General features: G+C 42.7%; 1 protein-coding gene across 1 annotated transcript in view; it reads left to right on the top strand.

Annotated features, from left to right (window-relative positions):
* Positions 1 to 1,955: 1,955 nt before the first annotated feature.
* Positions 1,956 to 23,557, top strand: part of runx3 (RUNX family transcription factor 3) — a 48,804-nt gene continuing 27,202 nt past the window's right edge. The window contains exons 1-4 of the mRNA XM_080870676.1: positions 1,956 to 2,095; positions 2,462 to 2,574; positions 21,454 to 21,695; positions 22,396 to 22,552. Coding sequence (XP_080726802.1) covers positions 2,517 to 2,574; positions 21,454 to 21,695; positions 22,396 to 22,552 — 457 coding nt within the window. The 5' untranslated portion in view covers positions 1,956 to 2,095; positions 2,462 to 2,516. The remainder of the gene's footprint in view (positions 2,096 to 2,461; positions 2,575 to 21,453; positions 21,696 to 22,395; positions 22,553 to 23,557) is intronic.

Below are 23,557 nucleotides of genomic sequence, written 5' to 3'. Positions count from 1 at the left end.
CAGTTATTTGCACACACATGCAGATGCTGTGCTGCAAGATCGCAGCCTAACAGTATGGCTGCACACAGTAACTCTGCTAACGAGAGCCACCACGGGTAAAAAAAACGAACTCACATGGAAATATTAAAAATAGTTTGAGTATTTCCAATACGCACATGAAGAGCTATCTGTCTAAGTAAGCACGATTTGCATAGTTTTCCCAGGAGATGTAAACAGTGAATAACGTCAGGTGCAAAGTTCATTCTGAAACTTTCATTTTAGAGCACGGTTTCTTTTTTTGGTACAGTCTAAGGTGTAAAAAGAAAAAAGACATAGAAAATATTTTATCTTTCCTTCATAAATAATAAAACACTGTCAACAACAAAACAGAAAGTTTGAGGCTATAGACCAAATAAAAGAACGTTTGGTGTATTACAGTCGAGGTGATGCACAGCCAAGTGCATGTGAACAAAGTCATTTTGAGAACACAGCTTAGATATGGAGATATGCACATGCATCTTCAATAGAAATGAAGTGACAGATAACACCATGAGAATTTACTCAGTGATGATTCTATCTCATTAATTATGCTCTAATTTGCATCAATATCACCTGATGGTTTATTTTGATATCTTCTTCCCACCGGTCTGAAACAAAATATACCGTAGAAACAAAATCTCTGTTAACTATCTTTTTGCCTGTCGTGCCGCGCCTTAATTTCTCTCGCAGTCTGAAACTACATGAACCATTTCCTGTTTTGCTCATAACTACAGATGAAACTTCCAAATAAATAGTTCAAAATCTCCAAAAATAACACAATATGTGATATGCTATCACATATTGGGCTCACGCCGTTCGGGTAGTACAAGCAGCCACATCAGTGAACACTTTTCCGTTCTTAAATTCAACCCAGAAAATGAAAAAGTGTGAAAACCACAATCAGGTTAAATCGCTTTGCACTTTCACAGGGGAAAGAGACTTCAGTTGCCCGCAAATACTAAAGTTTTATAAAAATATCTTTTGTATTGCATAAGGAAGTTCAGGTTAGAAAAAAAAAGGGACGCATATAATTAATATTTAAAGATTTTGTGACGTGGACACAAAGTTTTATTTTTGCATTATGCAGGTTCAGCTGTGTGAGAATTAAATGTACATGAATATAAAAGAGGGCAAAATAAAGAGAGAAAAAAAGGGAACTTCAAAGGCTGATGGCAGAGGAGAGAACCCGGGCAGAGTCGAGCCGTTCGGCTTCTGATGAGACTAAGATTATGATACTATCAAGTGGTAAGTGAGGGTGGAGGTTTTGCAGGCCCAAAACCACCGGTTCTTACAAACACAGATGTGCCGTGAGTCAGACAAACATAAAACTAGCACAGGACACACATACACAGTATACACAGCATGCTCAGTGTTGTTCGGCAGTTAGAGACAACACTTTCCTGTCTCCTCAAGCCACAGCTATCTCTCATTTTCTATTTCTCCTCATCTGATTCAGTCCTGTCTTTTTCTCTCTCCTGTGTTTGTCTTGGGCTTAATACATCTGAATGTCTCTTCAGCTCCTCTGCAGTGGTTTTTAGTGCTCTTTCTGCAAACCTCAGTGAGCCACAGCGACGCAGGCCGCTGCCTGGTTTGAACTCAAAAGAAAATAGAATATTTCCAAAACTTGGACGACCAATGAAAAGTGAGAATGAAGACGGCGAGTCAGAGAAGAAGAACCATGGAAAGTACAACCCGAAAAGAGAAACCAGAGAAAAGGCAAAGACGATAGGAGAAGACGGGAGGGAGGGGAAGGAGGGTGGGAGGGAAAGGCCCGGTGACCTCACGTGACATGTGACGTGGGCTCCACCACTCACGGAGGGGAGTGTGTGTCTGTGTGGAGGATGGCGAGGAGGATGCAGATAGACTGTGGCTTTTAGCCTTTTACTAGCACTGACGCTCCAGTCAGGCCGCCACCATCGTGGAAGAGAAAGAGACAGACCACGCTAACAAGCTAGCTGGCTAACCTCAGACCTTCAGGCCGCTGACAGACCACCACAAAAGCGGCCCCCCGCCCCCGTCAGCCTGCTTACGCCACCCGGGCACCGTTAGGTGGGGCCCCCTCTTATCTCCAGCCCTGGTGAGTCCACCTCCGCACCTGGAGACCCAAATGTTGATGCCTGCCTTTGTTTAAACTGTTTTTCTCTCAACCACATTTGCTGTTTCTTCTGTTTCTTCTTTCTTTCTGCCTCTGACCCTCTTCTCTTCACTTCTCTCTCTCTCAAATGTCTTGTGGTGCTGCTGCTAACACATGCTGCTGCTCTCTCTGCAAGCTTGTGGCTTGGGATTCCTGTGGTAGTCACAAACCCTAGATTCTTGGTTGCAAAGAGTCTCGGAGCTCCAGGAGTTTTGTCCTCTTGTGCTCTCCTTCCTCCCTTCACTTCTTTTTATGCTACACTTTTATTTTTGTGTTTCAATCCTCCTGTTTCTTGCCCCCCTCTCTCAGAAGTCTGTGGAGATTGACTTCAGCGAGGGCTCCACACCATTCTGGCTTCTCTGTCATGGCATCCAACAGCATCTTTGACTCCTTCTCCAACTACAGCAGCAGTCTACTAAGAGGTAAGTGCTGATCCTGCCCTCTCCACTCTGCTCTGCTCACCCTCTGACCATTGTTTTCAACGTGCAGTGCTGTCAGTTTGACAAAAAAAGCACTGACAGTTCCACAGTGAAATGTGAGAGTTGCTTCTTGTAGCGTTTGAATGCATTTATCTGTCTGTCACGTGTGCTGTGAAATAGGTTCATAAAGGAGGGTGTGATTTGCACAGTAGCTCTCATCTGATATGTCCCATAAAGGCCTCTCAGCTCCTGTGTTTTCTGTAGGCTTGATGGAGTAGCGCCATAATGGGATTCTCACCACAGACATTCATTATCAAGTGAAACTCGGCGCTCTCTCAGTGAGAATACGAGCTCAGAGGCTCCATGTGACTGGGCCCCTTACTGGAACACGGCAATACAATAAAAGAGAAAAGAAAAAACATATTAGGCTCTCTCTGCTTTACTTCCAGGAGGTACTTTTGGTCTGTGCGGTGAGGTGAGTGCACTATGCTCGGTGACGAGCCTCAGTGAAGAAGCCATTTGTTGCCATGGCAATTCCAATCAGGCGGCTTTTTATTTGCAGTTAAGCTCTCGAGATGGAGAGCGAGAGCGCAACGTTTACCTGATTTCAGTCCTCATCCTGTTTATTCCCGTAAGTCGTGAAAAACACTGAGACGAAGCAGCGTTGACACTCGAGTTGTTAATCCGACGGTGGCAGAGTTTTTCTTACAGTTCCTCAAACAGCCACCGAGACAGCCGCTGAGAGGCAATAGGGAAAAAAAGGAGATACCCCCGCCCCCCCAATTAAGGCCTTGTTGCCGTGTTAATTAGAGACAGCCACAGGAGAAGCACTACCAGTTGGTAATTGTTTGCAGAGTATATCTTAAAATCTGCAGAGCCTCACACACTCTGTACATCTGTGTCTCACATGAGAGCAATCCTCTGATATCCTCAGTGGAACCGCAGTGACAGGAGATGATGTTCTAGTGTTCTCACAGCTTCTACACACACTCAGGCATTTATAGTTTCCTCATGACAAGCTCAGGCCCCCCTTTTCTTCTCTTTAACCGCTGGATCTGCATCCCTTTATCTCCTCACCGTTTTACAGATCAGTGTGTCACCAACTTCAGGGTTCACGCCTGCTGTCTTTTAACCTCTAACGTAATGTGCTTTCGGGGGACCTGATTTTCTTTTTGTTTTTGAACCCTAGCAGAGCACTGAGGTGGCAGAAGGAGACAGTAGGTCAGAAGGGTGGGGAAAAGAAGAGACGAGCATTTAAAATGGTGATCAACCATTGGAAATCATTAGTGAACATGCAATATCCTTTTACAATTCGCTCTGTCAGGAGACTGAAACCGAACTGCACGAGAACAAAGGCCAAGACTCATTAAATCCCCCAGTTCAATCTGAAAGCATTTCCAACCAGGACTACCTCATGTAAGCAAAATACCCCAGCGGTTAGTTTAACAACTTGCATTACACAGGCAAAGCAATTTGGCCAATGCTCTCTTTTTTAGACTCAAATCAAACTGAAATTAAGAGGAACGGTTACAGAAAATCAAGAAGACTGTTAAATGTCTGGCTTCCTGAGCTCTGACTTTAATGCAGTGTGACGTGAAGCTTATGGAAATACTGCATTCATCTCCTCAGATGTCAGGAAATACTAGCATCTTATTCATTTAGAAAAACACAGTCATCCAAGATCATTCTGATCTTTAACATGTCTTGTTTCAAATCATGTTACATTTTCATTGGAGCTAAAAGGAAACAAAGACTGTAACAAAAATATCAGCACCATACACAGACGGTTTCGGTCTATAAGTGTTATTTCGGTAACTTTAGATATTTCAACCGATCTCACAGAGCAGACAGACGACACATGTGATGTGCAACATCAGATGCACTTCGCGTGAGAAGCGAGAGGACGCCTCACCTCAGAAACCTCAGTCCTCCGCTAAAGTTCATGGAGACACAAACACACACTGAGACACACATGAGCGCACAACACACGCACAAAGGGAACAGACACCGTTGCTCTCGTCAACTTTAACTTTGTATAGATCACAAGAAAAAGCTAATAGTCTGATAGCACGTTGTGAAAGAAACAGGCAGCAACGGGGAGAGCTTTGCGACATGGTAATCTGATGCAGACTCGCAGAGCTGCTGCAGTTTGCTGATAAAAACCACAATGAGGCTACACCTGCTAACCCTTACACATCAGCACCACTATTTAATCAGAAAGCAGCATTTCTGAGACCTTTTGAAAAAAAAAAAAAAAAAAAAAAAACTCGGTAGCTCCTAAAAAAAACACTGGACTTTCCCCCCGTGAAGCAGGGTTGTATAAACTTTACTGACTTTTCCGATCCTTAGTGCTGGCAGCGTTTGCATCAGGTGGGGTACCTGCCTTACAGCAGCTGTGTGCTGGGTCATTTCCTTGGCTCAGTAGCTGTCACCACATTTCCCTCCACTTGGAAGGGCCGCTGTGTTCCCTGCGGGCTGTTTTACATTCAAGAGTCCCATTTGATTTTTTTTAACACTCTTGGGAGCCAGCTCCCTTTGTGGCGGAGAAAAAGGCCTCAGTTTATTAGGGTGGGAATGGTTTTATATGTTTGGCTTATTGAGCTGCGTGAATTGAAGTGAACGCTCGTATGTGAGAATGAGTTGTATTTTCGAGGCTTCTGGGAGGTGGTCTTGTTTGCTCTACAAGTGTTAGAAAGGGGGAAAAGGCAGTATGAGAAAAATACCCTTTATATGCATCAAAATGAATCATTCACAGAGGATAAAACTTACGATGAATTTCTGCCTCAGAACCACTGACAAATAAAAAGGCCTTATACAGTAGCTCAAAAAAATGGCTATAAATTTAACTGAACACATAGCCGGCCTCTGCTAAATTTATTAATAACAAGTCACATGGTGAATGTTTTTTTCTCCTCTCTTAAATTAACATGCTTGAATGGAGCCCGTTCAAAATCCTGCTGAGTGCAAGGCCCCCGAGTGACGCCAAAACAAAAAGACTGGCTGAGCTGGCTGAAATCTGTAACAAGATATTAAGAGTTCCAATATTTTAAAGTGAAAGCAAATAATAGAAAACGCATGACAGCCACAGAGCGGCGAAATCCTGTCTCCAATTTAGCCCAGTGTAATATCTATTTATAAAACTCTGAAGGCATATTGGATGGAAGCAGCGCTCTGGACTTGATTAGGGCTGTAAATGTTTTTGGAGGTACTTATTTACTTTTTGGTCCGTCTCGCTGCTTTCACCGGCTGTCAACACAACGTTATGGGGCACACTTTTAGTGGGAGGGGGTGGGGAGCGGGAGGGTTGCCAGTAAGATGGCTTCCAGGTAGAGCATGCAGAGGGGCGTGCTGATTATGTGGTCGACTAATCCTAAACGTGCCTCCGCCCTTGCAGACTTTTGGCTGAAAACAGCGGCTCTGCACTGGTCAAGGTTAAAGCTGTGTTAAGTGTAGTAGTAAATACAATTTTCTGGTGGTTAGCAAGCGACCACAGGGGCCAAATTCTTTGCAGCCAATCTGATAATATGGATTTTTGTTTTTAAAGGTTTCTCCGACTTTAAAAAAATAAAAAAGCGCTCTGAAAGGTTGAGCAACTTCTTTCAATAAACACTCCCGGCATGTTTCTGTGAATCTGCTGGAAAGTAAACTGGAGGTGTGCTGGCTGCGAACCGGCATCCTGCGAAGGGTGCAAACGATCCGAGGCTGCTGCGCGACTCGGCTCCTCGCACGTTAAACTCTAATCTGACCATGCATTGCTGCTGTGAAAGCAATAAACTTCCTGCGGGTGTGTTACCGAGAGAAATCTGACGTTTGAAGCAAGAGAACTGAAAATGCACTATAGTCTTACATAAGAATTACAGAGCGTTTTTTTAAAAAATGACTGAAAAATTTCCTGATATGATGCAAGTGATGTCAGAGGAATTTATGATGTCTAGACCAACTTCTTCGGGAACAAACTATATGTCTGGAGGAAAATATGCAGACTTGTAATTGGATAATGAGGTGGAAATGATCACAATATAAAACTCTCGAGCTTTATTTCTAAAAAGTAATGCCCATACCGGATGAGTCTCTTCAACTTTGGTGAGTCATCTCTTTACGGTTAATTTGCTTCGCTTACGAGCTGATGATATTTCATACGTTAAAATGATTAAATCCAAACTGTTATTAGACTCTTCATGATCTCATTCATCCTGCACAGCGGACAGCTAAATTAAGGAAAAGCTCCTCTTGCAATTTGGCTATTTAATTTTGTTTTAAACCTACGCCCTAAACCACAGGCCGGCCTCACAGCTTATTACATGGTAAGGCTGGGATTGCAGAAAAAACAGGAGTATTATTGTTAGCTAATTTATGTATTATTAACCTAAATTTATGCAGCAATTATGCCGGTGCATGGAATTTGCTTGCAATTTTCGGCAAAACTGGAAATAAGATAAACAATTCTTAGTAAAACCTGAAATAAGCATTTGTTTCATCACAGGCTTAGTTTGCTTTCAGGGATTTGGCTACAATTAGAGAGCCGTGTCCTGCGCTTGACTCAGATGAAGAGGACTTGTTGTTCGGACCCCTCCCTTTGTCGTTAGGCTGATGTTGTCGACAGCATCTCTTCTGCGGCAGTAAAAGAGGTGAAGCAAAAACTGCCTGTGACTAAGCACAACGCCGATTCCTGCGCACTTTTGTTTTTGACATTACAGTCGCATTCTAACCCACAAATTACTTTAATGGGCAGGCATGGGTCTGCGCCGCGGCACATAAACTGACTCAAACTTATGGAGATCCCACATGTTCAGAAACATATCAGCAGGCAGAAACTTCTAATTTTTTTTTTTAAATGAAATGGCGAGCAAAGAAAGAGTACTTTATCATGTGTGAAAGGTTAGCAAAGATCTAAGGCTCAGAGCAACTCATTCTGTCACCATCAGAAGGATTAAAGGCAGTGTTTTTCACAGACAAAAATCCTTCCTCCACACTGAATCTTCACTTCATTATGACCAACTTTAATCATGCTCAAAACATCCTTATAGCCTATCCTCCTTCCCATAAGCAATAAAGAAAACACTTAATTACGGTGGAGGAAAAATGCAGATAATGATAGGATGTGAGCGGCTGCAGGCAATGAAATGTTTTCTGATTCTCTATTTTCCTCCATTTTCCCAGAATTTTTTTTCTTGACTTGTTTACATACAGCTAATTGTCATTGCTGCAATAAAACATGTTTTTTGGGTTGCTTCTTCCCTCCCCTCAAACATAACTTTAACCACAGGGAATTGATTTTTGTGGAAAGAGCATTTCAAAAATGGGATTTTAGTTTTCTCTCAGGCTCATCGGGGGAAACGGATGAGTAACGATGCTGCAGTAACGCGCCAACTAAATGTGCTTTTTGTCTTTAGCACTGAAGAGGGTGGGGGTGGGCGAATTGGGAAAAAAACCCAAAACAAAGACGTATTACTATGACCAACATATTACTGAGGAATTAGTCAGACATCGTGGGAAAAACGTACTGTCTGAGATGTAATGACTGATATCACTCTCACATAGTATTGATACTGCCAGTTAGCTTAGCTTAGCAAGTGTGGCAAACCTGCGTCTGGCTTTAACAGTTTTATTTCATAGCTACAAAAGCTAAAGAATAATAATGACAATTGGCATCATGTGTCTGACGGCTCTGTGGTCAGATTCTGTGTCTTTTGAAGCGCTCAGCGACGAGGAAGTCGCAGCGTCTGGATAAGAAACAGTCTGACACTTGCCCCCCTCCCCCCCTTGTAAAAGCCAAAATTAGTTTTACGCTTTGTTTCTCAATTAAGTTTTTTCTTCCAGTATATTTCCCAAAATGTCTGACTACTCGTTTAAAAAAAGATGTTTCCTTAAATTAATTTAAAATTACTATCTACTTCCTCCACAAATGCTGCCCGTATATTATTCCCGTATTTGTCTACATTGTGAAACTTCATGCAGAATTAAGATAACGATCTCCTGTCCCTGTGCTGCAGCAGGTTTTTGCCCTAAAGTAAACTCAGGGAGCCTGTACTTTCTCTGCAGCTGCTCACTTCTGTATTATTTCAGTAGGAAACACCATGCCAGGGATTCCCCCTCAGCTGTGCAGCAGAAGTGGCCCCTCCATTTCTTCTCCTTAGTCTGTCTGCACTGAGGTCACTCTGTCTGCTGCAAATACCGTTCTCACGATCGCAGCCGTCACGAGCGTAAACGTACAGACCGGCGGTGATGTGTATAGGCTGCGTGCACGCACATATCCAAGTCCACCGCCAGACTCCTCCCCGTGCTGACTCAGAGAGGACCGTGCATGTCAACATGATGACTTTGACGTTTTCCCCGCTGTAAATGCTGTCTGACCTCACCATAATAGCTGGTCAGGACTAACATATGGTCTCCTGATGCCTTAGTCCAGCAGAATTACCCACATGGTGACTAAACACACACAGGACTTAACAGGAAAATATCAGCAACCGCCTTCATGATTTTATAAGGTGTTGCAAGCTTAAAAAAATATTTAACCGACTACTGTGTACTGTGGTTACTACTGTAATGTCGGGACTGAGATGGTGGTAACCAAATAAGCATTTCCTGTGAGACTGTAAAACTTTGAAAATCTTGTGACTTGGAAAGAGACTCAATTTATTTTATCCTGTTAGATATGAAGTGTTGTAGAAGTGGTCCCCAACATCTGGAGTTGGGCTGCCCCTAAAGCTCAGTAAGAAGGAGTCAAGAAACCTTTTCAAGAAATGTTAAACTACATCTTCATCACGATGTGTGCTTTCAGTTATCAAAATGTCTCATTCTACTGGTGGTGGTCAGAGGGCCCGGTGGCGCCAGTGTCCGGCAGCCTCGCCTCTGTCAGTGCGCCCCAGGGTGGCTGTGGCTACAATGTAGCTTTCCATCACCAGTGTGTGAATGTGTGTGTGAATGGGTGGATGACTGAGTGTGTAAAGCGCTTTAGGGTCCTTAAGGACTAGGAAAGCGCTTTACAAATACAGACCATTTACCATTTACATCTATCCATCCATGAGCTGAAGACTATTTCGGCTGAATTCGGGTAAGAGGCAGTGAAATTGAGACAACGCCTAAACCACTGTCTCAGGTATCAACAGGAACTGGTTTACTTACTTTTAGTTGCTACTCTTTATGTTTAGTCATCAATTTCAGATTCTTATCAATTATTTTAGGCAACATTTCAAGATGGTTTCTTCTGTCTAGCCCTTTCAACCACGAATCCATACCGGTAGCTAAGAATTTTCCAAATTGTTATTTAGAATTTTAGCTAGCTCTTTCAACATGGTTAGCCTCTAATTAGCCACAATGTTAGGTAACAGTTTCATCTTATGTATGTGTACTTGTAGTAAGCGATTTCAAGTGTTTTTTAGCCCTTTTTGACTATTTGTTATATATTTAGCATCTTTATTTTGGTCATCTGTTCATTTGTTAACTTTTTTTTAAATAGCTAATCTAGTTTCTTGCTACATGGTTATCTAGCTGATTGGTTAAGGCTACGTTAGATGAAGTTCTCAGCTAAATGGAGGCATTCATCTTTCCACTTTTATAGTAAGACAGCCGAATCTGTTAACACTGCCAACCTGGCAGAAAGACGTGTGTGTGTATGTGTGTGTCAGACGAGCCTGATGGACGTGAACACAGCTTTTCCCCTTTAATCAGCGTGATGACATAAGAGGCAGACAGCAAGCCAGTCTTTCAGTCAGTATAAAGTTTGATTAACCTAATCACCAGGCAGCCAGACTCGAGGCTACTGATTGGGTTTACAAACGCTCCTTGTCATCGTTGTGTCATTAGCTCGTCGTTAGCTGTGGCCGCCTTGACGTGGAGCAGCGACATGCCGGGCGTAAACACAGCAATCAGGGGATTAGAGTGCAGTTACAGCAAAGCCTCGATGGACGCCTCAGGCTCTGAGTCAAAGAAGGGAAAGTCCTGCCTTACTATGCAAGCTCCACGTGGCCGGGGTGCTAACTGTACTCGGGCAATGCCACTGCTGATTAGTGATGGAGATGATGAGAGGAAACATTCAGTCACTTCAGACCCGCGGATGGTTTCCTGGAGTACAATTATACCTAGTATTTGACTGGCGTAATGACTTGAATGGAAGGACTCTAGTGAAAATACGTTTTTGCCTTCAATTGAGTTTACTTAATCTAAAACTGGGAATCGACCCAAAAAAGACACACAGACACATGGCTACATGCAAGACTGAGTGACATTTGGAGATAATTCACTTTCTTTTGGATTACTTTGTAATCAATCGCAGTGATTGACAATAATCATTTACTGTGCAAAAGATTAAATTTATGAGGGATGACAGTATTATGCATCTAAGTGCTTTCCAAAACTGTTTGGCTTGCAGGCTGAGGGCCACCACACCCTTGTTTCCTTACGATGAAAAGCCCAGAGGGCCAGTCGAGTACTTTCCAAGAGTTGTCTCACGTTTGCAGAGGAAAGTGGCATGGACACTTGTCAGGAAACCAGCGCCGGGTTCCTGTTCAAATCTGGTCGAATTCTGCAGTGAGTCAGATGGTGCTCGGGAGGCTGACCCTCTGAAGAGGGAAATAAATGCAAATTCAATATTTGGGGGCTCTTTGAAGTCTCTCTGCACTTGAATGAGTGTGACAGAACCTGGAATGACCCTCGAGAGAGAGTCCCTTCAGCGACGAGAGGAGCTGGAAGAGATGAACGCTGATGACAACAGCTTAAAAGTCAAAAACATGAACATTGTCTGGATTTGTGTGTCCCCGTAAAGCGACTTTGAATGTGTGCACATGCACAGCGAGCAGTGATGACTAAGGCTTTTGATTTTAAATGCACAACACCACTAATAACAAAACATTCGTGCGTTTTGCCTGTCAGCATTCGTGCCGTTCGTGTCACACGTTACATACCTTGCCGTGCTCCTTCACAGTTTAAAGTAACAGAAACCTCGTCTCAAAAAGTAAAACATGTGGCTTTTGTTGCAGAGAGGAATGAACAACAGCATTCCATGTGCAACCACATCAAAGGTTTCCCTCGCCATGGGGCTAAACGAGGGCAGACTGTCTTGCTCGCCCCTCCTGTCACGACTGCCACTAATTAACCAGATATTAAAAGTGACACTTGCTCTTCATCAGCTATACTTCTCTTTAGCTTTTAAACATGTAGCGTTTCTCTTTGAGAGCCATCGAGTGGGGACCGCCACACAACACGCACAAAGAGGCATTGTCTGCTGGTGAAAATGTGGTTTACAGCCTCTGCTATAATGGCTTGGTGGTTGCTGGAAGCCATGTGCACTTCCTAATATTCGGCTCACATGCGATTTCATTTTGAGAAAAAGCCGAGCTTTTGGGCTTTGCTTTTGTGTGAGCGGGACGCCTCACAACTTATTTTCTGAGCTGACGGGCTCCTTTACCCCCTCCCTACTCTTCACCCCCTTTTCCCCTCTCTGGTGGCGCTACTATATTTGTGTGGGATCTCCAGCGATGGAAGAGTAGACGCAGGCTGCGTTGCCAGTCAAACGTGTTTGGGCTGTCAGACTGAACGGCTTCCAGCGCTGCGATCTGTCTCCTCTCCTCGCCAGTGGGAGCTGTTTGATCTGACAGAGAGACTCCATTAGAGACACAGGGAAGTTCAACTGCTGGGAGGTTGGATGGCTTCAGCAGTCAGAGTAGCAGCCCAGAGAGGAAAAGGTTTGCACACACAGTCTGGTTGCAATCTTGGTGTCTGTGCTGTGTATCTATAAATGTCTCTGAGTATTAGCTGTCCTTCTAGTAGGTGTGTGTGGTGACACAGCCGGGGCTGACATACTTTGGGGGCTCTGTTGGGCAAAAGGGGGCGATGACGCGGTGAGTAATGATATCATAAACGTGTGTCGCTGCTTTGCTGGGCTGAAATGACAGACAGCCGGAGAGCGAGAGAGATTCTCTGCTGAGGCAGTATGAAGTGAAGCAACTAAGCTGTGTTGGGTTTTTTCTTCTGCACACACACCATAGTTTGCCCTCGGTCTCACGGTGGTGATGACCTCATAAACCCGAGCCACAGTCCAACAGAGTCGAGTAGATGTTGGTGTCAGCGTGTTGAAAATGGTAGACGATGGTTAGCATCAACGCGCATCATTGGTTCAGCCACAGACCGTCACTGCACCGCCTGAATTTAATGCGGCTGCAACTTCCAGTAATCAGGAGGAACTCGGCTCTCCGAGACAACTTTACAAACAAGATCAGGGGATTAGAGTCGGACTCGTGTTAATGTCACCTGCTCGCACTGTGCGATACCTGGTAAAACGGAGAGAGGCAAGTGAATTGATGTGGCTCCTGTGAAAGATTTGTCTGCCGATCTGTGTGTGGCAGCTGGGCTCTGGCACGGCTCTGGCACCGGGGCTGCATGGCAGTTAAACTGTCACTGTCAGGAACTGTAAATCTTTTGCAGAAGGTGAATGCAGCAGCATGACAGCGGCACAGGTGTGTGTACACAAGTGTGTGCGTGTGTGTGTTTACCACTCACACTACTACATTTGCTCGTCTCTTTTCCTGTCTGCCCGTGAGGAGAGGAGCACTCTCCAAAATTTCGGCCACATTTGGCAAAGTCAAAGTGATTGAGGACAGTCCGTGTGTGTGTCTGCATGTGTGTGTGAGAGAGAGAAACTGTAGGGGGTGGGGGTGCTGTCACTTTGGCAACACAACTGCACATATTGCAGCGATTACCACAGCGGAAAAATGTTTTTCTGCAACATGCAATTACTACAGATTACAGATTGCCGTCCTTGCATCAGAAGCTCTCGCCAGAAAAGGAGAAACACTGTGCATTTGTGTGCATATGTGTTTGTGTGTGTGTGTCGTTACACACAAATAGACAGAGACACGGAGACAAAGAAAGATGAGAAATGATTATAGCTCACACTAAAAACCACAACTGAAAAAAATAGGGGAGTTGACGTATTTATGGGTCTCATTTAGATTTAAAAGTTATACTGACTTACTCGGGTAAATAAAGAAAGAAAAAAATGCAATCTGTCCTTCAGTAAAAGTAGAGCAGGGCACATTTTCAAGGCCTTTTGTCCATCATCATCAACATTATGAGAAACGTATACTGGTGCTCTTGTAGAGTATACAAGCCTATATGCCTCCAGTTTAAGGCTTTGCATTTTGTTCCACGTTACAAATCACCCTGAATATCAAAAAGCTTCTTCAGGTCATACTAAACAATATAGCCCAAAAGTGGTGCCCCGCAGCAAGGCAGGGCCCTATTTACAAACCCACCAGATCAAAACTCAACCCAAAAGTGCTCCTATAATAGCACTGGGGCCTTTTGGTGAGCTTACCATCCAATGCTACTTTTAGTGGGTTTCCAAAGAATAAACAGGCCTGCCAACCACATCACAGGCCTCTGACTGTCATCGTTGGGTGAGTGTACCCGACGGATGATGTGAGGGCGGAGCGACCGTGACACCGAGGTTTACGGCGAGTTCCCCCCCGCCTGGCTCGGGGGTGGGGTGAACTGGCATTGAAAGGATGGGTGGGGAGGAGGGGGACCTAAACTGACTTGCAGCAGATTCTTTAAAACAGCCACAACAATCCAAAAATGCTCCATGACAAGTCAAATTCTACTCAAATGAAAAAACTGGAGTATTATTAACAAATACCAAAGTGGGAAACTGACAATAAAGTGGCATTTTTTACGCAACCATTAGTTTCCGTAAGCTAGTGGGCATTAAGGACGTAAGCTGAAGCAGCATTTAATAGAATAGATGCGCGCGTTGTTCATGGTAAATTTACATTTTTATTTGGAGTAGAAACAATTGCCGTTTTGCAAAAACTACATAGGCACGAATCATCTTTTAACCCTCAACTCACCAAGCTGCTTAGCAACAGAACTCACTTATTTTACTTCTTATTGGCTCTTGTTGTCTTTATCATCTTCTGATTCCATTAATTGTTGTTCCTAATCACTTTTTATGGAAAAATAACTTAACGAGGATGGTCTCTGCCAGTTGATCCGGTGTCGTTGTCACGTTGAGCATTCAGGCTTCGCAGCAGTAAATCTTCCGGCTCTCAGGCTGTTAGCCACAAGTTTAGCAGCAAAGCATCAATAATAAAATCAAAGCCTCGAATGTTAAAAGACATACTTATATTAGTCGAGTCCCCATATAACTTTATAATCTCCATTGCACTCTTTATACCATATGTAGAGGAGCATTAACACATTTATGCTCAGAAGCATTTAAAAACATCACCGAGGCACAAAGACGTCTGTGACCCCACACAGTTACTTCAAAGTTAACAGCGACTGTTTCATTCATCAAAATGTGTTCATTCTGTTGGCTGTTAGGGAAAATCTAAACACTCGTCTTATTAAATATTAGAATGTACTTGACAGAAAACAATATTTAATGCAGTTAGTTATGCACTGAAATCGGTGGCCTTTCATCCTTGCTGGGTTTCATCACTTGAACATTTATTTTGTGGACATAAGTGTCTCTTGTCTTGGGCTCACAGGTTAGGCGGCTACTTCCTTCTTTGTCTTGTGGTCGATTTTATTTTTCACAATTAATTCCACACCCATTTTTATCATTTTATTTCCCGTTCCCAGAGTCTGCTTGTCATTGTCTGTTTTTACTAAAATCGCTTATGTTGAAACATTATAGAAAGTGTACCTTTCAATTGGTTTCAATTTCTGTCTTACTTCAGTGGCTTCTCAATTAGAACAGCTTGCTTTCTCTATGACACGGTGCAGCAAAGATGTTACCTTATATGGGCGTGGCAGGCTGCTGATCGCAAACGGTGTGCAAGCACCTGTCAGATTATCGAATCGAAATGATTCTGCATTGTGTGCAAAGTACGAACACTTGCAGTGCAGTTGTGTTATTTTTGCTCCTAATTTTGCCCCAGTGAGTATTATAATGGCTGTATTATAAATGGGTACACGTTGGTTTCTGCACTAGTTTGAGTTGTGTTGCTTTAAATAATTACATATAGAATTCAAATATTTAATTACAGGTTTAGAGTGAAGCCGTTTCAGAAGTTTGGCATAACAAGAAATTATTTAATAACCTAAATAATGATTTGGTTGGAGTTTAATTGGGTGTATTTGTTAGACTTAAGTATTTTGAACATAAAATCTTAATTTGACAACTACATGCTGTGCCAAATATTTCCATTATATTATGATAATTTCAGTCCCTGTAATCAACGCAAACTGTTTAGATTTATAAAATATTAGCATTACAGAGTCATCATGTCAGTTGTTTGGTTGCCATTAAAGTGTGATTTTAGTTTTTCTGCCATAATCACTCAGAAGATTTCCTGCATTCGTCGAACAAACGCACTGTTGCGTCTTTCCAGCGTTGCAGCACCGGGCTGGTCAAAATCGACGCTACCAAACTCATAATGCAGTCAATATGGGATGAAGTGATGAAGCACCGTTTGGTGGGTCTGAAGATGAATGCAGTCTTTAAGAAGGCCATTTACATTCAGCAGACAGAAATAAAAACGTAGCTGCAGTCGTTCCCCCAACAGCCATTACGTTGCTAAATTGATTCAGGAGGCTTTAATAAGCCCTTGGCTCCACTCTGCACCTTTTTTAAAATGTATGCAGCGTATTAAAGATGCATGAGATGAATGTGCTCATTGTCTCCTCCGGTGACTGCCTGATCACAGCTCATCATGCTTACATAGTAATTAGCTGCTGGGTTTGGAAGTGTCACCATCCTCTTCATCATCTCTGGAATCAAATATACTCTAAATGCCTTCAAGGATCTGAAACTGGGGCCCGAGTACAAGGCGGCAGGCGGTGGGGGGTGAACGCTGAAGAAAACTATAGAAATGAAAATGAAAATAAAGACTTTTGGGGTCATTAGGAGCTCAAACAAAGTTTACGTACACAGATGCATTCCAGCCATCATTAAAACTAACACAGGCGACCTTGCTGGAGAAAAAAGTAACATGCAAATTTACATGATCAAAATTGTTCAATGTGTTTCCCATTTTCTTGCCCGAACATCAAAATGGACAAAAATGACCGCCAATTGTGATGTGCTGACACATTCTGTAATCAAGATTTGAGAAAGAATCAGGCATCAGAGCAGCAAGAGCCCCAAACCCAAACAGTCTGTACCCACTCACTGTTGTTTAAAAGTTTCTCCATATACTTGTGTATATAAACACTCTGACGCTAGAATATGATTTGGCTTTGAGGGGACTAGCACAAATGGCTTTGGTGACTTACATCATGCTTAGAAGTCTAATCACAGACACTCTTGTCATATCAAGCAGAAAAAGTCCATTTCATAGCGAGCTGCATTTTGAAAAAAAGCAAAAAGGGGGAAAAAGGGAGGGAAGGGTAAACAAGCTTGGCGTTCCACAGTCACCACAGAATTCATCATTCATACAAAAAAATACCCCAAGCCCCAAAGTAGAGCTAATTTAATCCAAGAGGAATAAAACTCCATTTCATAGAAGTCGTCCATTCAGAACACTCAGATTTCCACTGAGCAGAAACCCCCGGCTGAAATTCGAGCAGACACTTTTCGGAAGGAATGCATTCGGTGGGTTGAGGGCCAAAGCTTGCCCTGTAATTTGTGAATGTACAGAAATGTGTGACCGCCGCAGCTCCTCTAAAGATAGAAATCTTTGTCTTATGTCATCGCTGAACCTCAAACTATTTCTAATTGCCCCCATAGCCCCCTTTTCCAAATGAATAGCTACCCATCCAAAGGCTTATGTGTGCATGTCTGAAAATAGCCTGGGAGTTTACACAGGCTAATAGATCATATTCGAGGGGGGAAAAAAAAGAAAAACTTTAAAGAGATCTCGACATATCTGAGACTGTCCCCATCTTCAAAGTGGCTTTTAAGTGGCACTGAAAGCAGTGTGGTTGGCATTTAGAGCCAGGTATACCTTTACAGACCCCAAAGGCTTTGCTGTTTCTCCACTAATAGGGATCATACTCATATTAGTCTTTACAATCTGACTCATTGCACACAGAACCCAAAGCAAGCAGGGTTTCCTTTGGCTTTAAATTCACAGAAGACTTTGTAAAGATTCCACAAAACCTTTGAACTCCTTTTTTTTTTTTTTTTTATTCGACTTGTCCAGAGTGTCTAAAATGCCCCATTTCAGATTTGTTTTACTGCGGTGCTTCAGACAGACTGTGTGATGCTTTCTGATGCTGAGGAGACCCCTTCTTTTGTTCTGATTCAGGCCAGGAAAACAGATGAAGGCAACTTCTCAACCACAGGTTTTCACAGAGCAACCGTCAGTAAACAATGATGTGATTTCTTGATTTATATCTGAAGGATCTGTTTTCTTTTCATCCCTGAATGCTCAAGAATCTTATACGCTGAGGCCTTTTTGAGGTGGGTCCTGGGTTTCACATGTCCTCCAGGAGTTCTGTCTTGATTTCAGGCTCAGCCCACTCGGATCATTAAAAATCGTTCAGGGGCACGGCGGGCTCCGTCCTCGATGCCTGTGCGGCTGAAACTGTAGAAACTGCATGTTGAAATGTGGAGGTCTAAATGTGACAGGCGCCCGGAGCGCACATTAAGGCTGAGTGGGGTATAGCTGGGGCGTGTGGTCACATATTAATAATGAACTAGGGCAGGAGGATGACTAAAATACCACCAGCATTGTCACTGTCCCAGTCCAGCTGTGCTTTTTTAAAATAGAGGCAGTGTGACAGCTAATCTGATCCGATTTATTTATTGTTTTAATTCAGGGAGGTCAGGTTGTACAGCTCTAAGCTTCTGTGATTTGGAGATTTCTCACATCAGGTAAAAAAAATAAATACCAACAGTGTCAACACATAAAGCAATTATTTATGCTGCTGTCTTCTGTGAACCAGGGATAAGTGTGATGGTGGCTTTGCTACCATAAAATATTTCTTTTTTTTTTCTCATGTGCTTTCAGTGCGTAATTTTTTTCAAAGCTTTGCTCAAACCCTCTGAACCGCTGTCCTACATTACAAAAAACAAGCAACCACAGACAAGGAGTGTGAGAGTGTTAAAACAAGCCTGCACATTAATATTTCTCACAGCATTCAGCCCAGAAGGAAAGAGAGAGAAAGGCACGCAGGTAGAATTTCACAGAATTTATTTAGAGAACTAAAGTTTAGCAACACTTGGCTGGCACTCTGCGCACACGGTTGTGCAACGTTACCATTGTAAATATTAATGAATGTTGCACAGATGCGCCAACAATGATCAACTGATGTTTGCTGATAGCTATTAGGAAATAAAATTGAGTTTTCAGACGATTTTAACATCTTAAAATTTTAGAATGATGTTTATAATGTTTCTGTCTAAGCTCTGCATCCTGCTGTGTGACTGCAGCTCTGATCACTGCGGCAGGAAAGGTTAAGGGAAACCACTCCGACGAGCTACTTAGCTGCTCTCAATTAATTATATTGCAAACAAACAGCGTTAAAAAACTGCACACACACTATGAAAATTTTACTAAAACATATATTCGCTGAATTTAATTCATTAATTATTATTTTACGTTTTGTGGCATTTTTAAATCAAAACTACCAAATTTCTAGAGCGTAATGCTTTCTCTCCTAATCGATCACTCCTCGCCAAACTCAGTAAAATGTGTACACGGTATTTTTAAGCGATGTTTAAAAGCCTGTCTGTGCATTTAAAATGAATTACAGCAGACACACACACACAAAAAAACTCTCAGAGAATTGAATCTATAAATGATGTATGTAGACGCGCAAATATCGCATTTTATTCATTCAGTTGGCTTCAATGAGAAGTTTTTAAACGAATAAATGTGCGTGCTCTAATAAGAATTTTTATTTCCCGACAATAACACATTTTATTGTGATCCGGGCAAATATCTCACACGTGGATGTGAATATGAAAATGCCCGGGGAGCAAATCTCCCACCAGCTAAACAGAAATTCCCCCCAAAAATCAAAAATATGTTTAAGCGTTTGGCCTAAAGTCGAAATTAATTCAGATTTCCGACTCATCTCAGGGAGCAGATAAAAGTTTCCTCTGCAGATGTGAAATGTCTGCTTCTCAGACCGCCGGGGCTGTCAGCGATTGAAAAGGCAAATGCGCCAACTAGTGTCAAAAAGTAGCACGGCGGAAGGCTTTAGCAGGGTGTGCCGTCATTTGATGTAACCCTCAACATTTCTAATGAATTCAGCCTCTGGCACACACGCATTGACTCTGTTATGTTCTTTGATGTGGAAAAAACACATTTGCTTGTTTGCTTTAATTTTTTTTATTGAATTCCGCTCAGTCAATTAAAATGATATGGATCTATCTTAAACCCATAATTTCACTTTATGAAAATTTAGAGATGGTGCGAAGCCTCGAGATATAATAGCGTCTAAAATGAATAAATGAGATTGAAACCGCAGACCTGTGCAGTCTCGGGCCTTCTTTAGATCACTTCCAAACAGCTGAGTTCAGAGGAGGCTGTGTGATAAACCAGCGTGGAGATAAAGGTGCACACCTTTGATCTTATATAATATTTTAACGATTAAGGTGGTGCCCTGTGACACTCGGGATTTACAGTAAATCTCCACAGAAGCCAAACGCAAGATTTATTCTTAAGCGCTATAGTCCATCAAATTCACCATTTAAAGCATCTGCTTATTTCATTAATAGTCATAATAAAAATAATAATTTAAGCAAAAGTATTTGCTTGCATGCTGGTTTTGTTTTCGTAAGTTATATCTGGCGTCTCTTATTCTGAAAAAATAAAATAAAAATAAAACATTTCCTCTTAACGCACGCTGTCTCCTGCTTTCTGTTTCATGTAAAAAGCGTGTGTAGCGCATAAAAACACAGAGAAAAGCAGAGATATGTATCAATAATTTAGATCGTGTGTGTGACAACAGTGCATAGCTGCAGAGGGAGCACCGGCGAGTTTGATTGGTCTGATGAAAGCCCAGCCCAGTAGATTCATTGGTCGAAATCATCTCCACACTCCCAACCACTAAACACTAAAATGACTAGGGTAAAATAATATCGCGGCACTCTGCACCCTGTTCATCCTCACGGCTTCTTCTTGCGCCCTAAAGGATAACTTTTAAAGGAAATCCAACTGGAGCGACAGGATCGTTCCCATTATTCCAGAGTTGTGTTGGTTTTGGGTTTTTTTTTTTTTTTGTGGGAACACCTAAACTGGGATACGGTTGCGAGAACTTTTACGCAAGAAACAGGACATCGCTGTGCTTTAACTGCAGTTTGACTGTAGATATTCGAGTTTGAGAAATTTAATTAGACTTTTTTGTTTTGTTTTGTTTTTAAACCAGCGGTGAAAAAAGTTTCTGGTGAAATCAGCGGGAGGCGTCTGCTTAAAAAGAAAATCGCTGTTTAGTCGAGACATTTTTTTGGTTTTAGTTAGGCGGATTAATTTTTTTAAATATATCGCGCCTGGATTACCTGTGCCAACAGACTCTTACCGATCTGCAGAAAAATATTTGGGAGATTCATTCACTTATTTGCGAGTTTGAGTGAGATCTCGGGCAGTTTGTGGTGCTTATATTCAGTTCTCACGCGGCAGAAAGAAATCCACGGTGTGCGGCAGACGCGAGCACCGATATAAGACAAGCTGAGCGCTGCCGCAGAGCTTTTATTTGCACGTCTTTGCTGAAATTAGAGCAAACCTTGTCGGCTCTGGTGCTGCTCGAGCCGACACATTATGTGCAGATGATCTAGCCACACAGTCACCAGTTTGTAGTTTCTGTTCAGGTAGCGAGGCTCTTTCCACTCTGCGCTCTCGCCTCCAACCTTTGCGCCAACACAGTGGACTCTTGACACCAGCATCGTCTGGAGAGACAGACAAAAACTTTTCCCTCCAAAGAGTTTTGCTCCTCTGATCCGACCCAGTCAGGTGGCACTGACCCAAGCTGTTGTGATGCATATTCCCGTAGAGCCGCCGACCACCAGACGGTTCACGCCGCCCTCCACATCCTTCCCCTGCAGCAAGATTGGAGACAGCAACGGGGCCATGGCCACCGCAGGGCCCATCAGGTCAAGACCGGACACCAGGAACGTGGTGGACGTCCTTGCGGACCACGCGGGCGAGCTGGTCCGGACCGACAGCCCGAACTTCCTCTGCTCTGTGCTGCCGTCTCACTGGAGGTGCAACAAGACGCTCCCCGTGGCTTTCAAGGCAAGACACATCGCTCCTTATTATCATGTGTTATGTTTTTCATTTAATAATTCCCACTGCAGGCCTCTAACTTCCTTAAATGTACGAGTAAAGAAAAAAAAGAAGAACAAAAAATAAATAAATTAAAACCAAGCAAATGGGACTTGAGGAAGTAATCCATTTTCTTTTATTTAGAATTATCTGATGGGATTTTTGGGTGACTTTCAGTTTTTGCTTTGAGTGAAATTTTAAATATCAAATCGTAAAAATAACATTTGCTTTTTTAGGCTTTAAATTGCACAATAAGGGATAAGAAATTTAAGTGCAAGTAGCAAGAGCAGCTGAATTAATATTTTGTACCTTTATGTGTTTCTGGATTACGCAATGTTGACGCTTCCTGAGTCAATTCTTGTGTTTTTATCAGTTAACTGTCTTTGTCATGTGTTCGGATCCGCTCGGATGAGGACATCACAGTCACAGAACGTGTAGTGAAATTTATATGATTTCTTTGTTAACGTGATGACATTGTCTACTTTAAAAAAATCTCCAAGCTGCATAATTCAATCAGCAGTTTATTGTTGACGTTGTGTTCAAATTGTACAATGTACGATTTCTAACTTAATATTACGAAACAGTCGGATGCGGTTTTACGCGCGCATTGAGCACATTTGCTTTGATGACCCGAGTGACCAACATCTTTTTTTCCCTCTCCTGCGCTCAGGTTGTGGCTCTTGGTGACGTCCCCGACGGGACTCTGGTCACCGTGATGGCCGGAAACGACGAGAACTACTCGGCCGAGCTGAGGAACGCCTCGGCTGTAATGAAGAACCAGGTGGCTCGCTTCAACGACCTGCGCTTCGTGGGCAGGAGCGGACGAGGTGAGCGTAACCTCTGAAACTCTCTCTCTCTCTCTTTCTCTCTCTCTCTCTCTCTCTCTCTCTCTCTCTCTCTCACACACACACACACACACACACACACACACACACACACACACACACACACACACACACACACACACACACACACACACACACACCGGCCTGCACACAAACGATGAGGGAATGTCTGCGTGTAATGCATTTGAAAACACATAATAATAGATCATATTTCTGGGCACAGAAAAAAACAAACAAAAAACGAGTGACAACATATTATTTTTGAGAGAACGCGGATGATATGAAACTAAATATTTTGCACAGGCTGCACCGCTGCGCGTATTAAAATACAGCTCGCGCATAAATACTTTTCTGTCAGTTTTGGGGATGATTTCTGTTGCTGAGATAATTCTGCAAATGTGGAAGCGTTTATGTTTGGGTACGACGAGTGCCCACACCTTGCCAACTGACGTCCACGGTGTCATCAGAAACATCTGGCCTGCGTCACGGTATGCAGCTGCAATGTGGCTGTATAATTTTCTTAATCCAAGGGAATACAAATAATCATCGACGTGGTGCAAGTCGGAGGGATGGATGAGAAACCACCGTGCAATTTATGTCCCGGGGCAATTTGTCAAATAATCCCCGCCACCGTTTAGGATGCGTGCATCTTATGGACTATTGCGCACTATTTATCACGGTTATTGCGTTTAATTGCTGTATAAAAATTCCCACGTCAACAGGCTCGTTTCCAGGATGTTGTGGTCAAACCATAGGCCTACCGTGTACCATTTTATGCTATATTGAGAAAATCAAAACAGCGCAAAGTTCAAGTAAATATGGTCAACTTAAATAATAAAAGAGAACGATTTTAAAAGCCTCATCGGAGTCATTTCGCTTCTCTCCGTGAGGCCATTTCTGGATTTTATATTTCTATTTTTTATCTGATTGTCTTTTCCATGATTTTTTTAAAGTAGTTCGTACCTTTTATTTCTGCAGCCAATTAGC

Source organism: Rhamphochromis sp. 'chilingali' (genome assembly GCF_963969265.1).
Source record: "Rhamphochromis sp. 'chilingali' genome assembly, chromosome: 21".
Taxonomy (NCBI): Eukaryota; Metazoa; Chordata; class Actinopteri; order Cichliformes; family Cichlidae; genus Rhamphochromis; species Rhamphochromis sp. 'chilingali'.
Note: the sequence above shows the minus strand (reverse complement) of the source record. Positions and strands in the feature narration are given on the sequence as shown.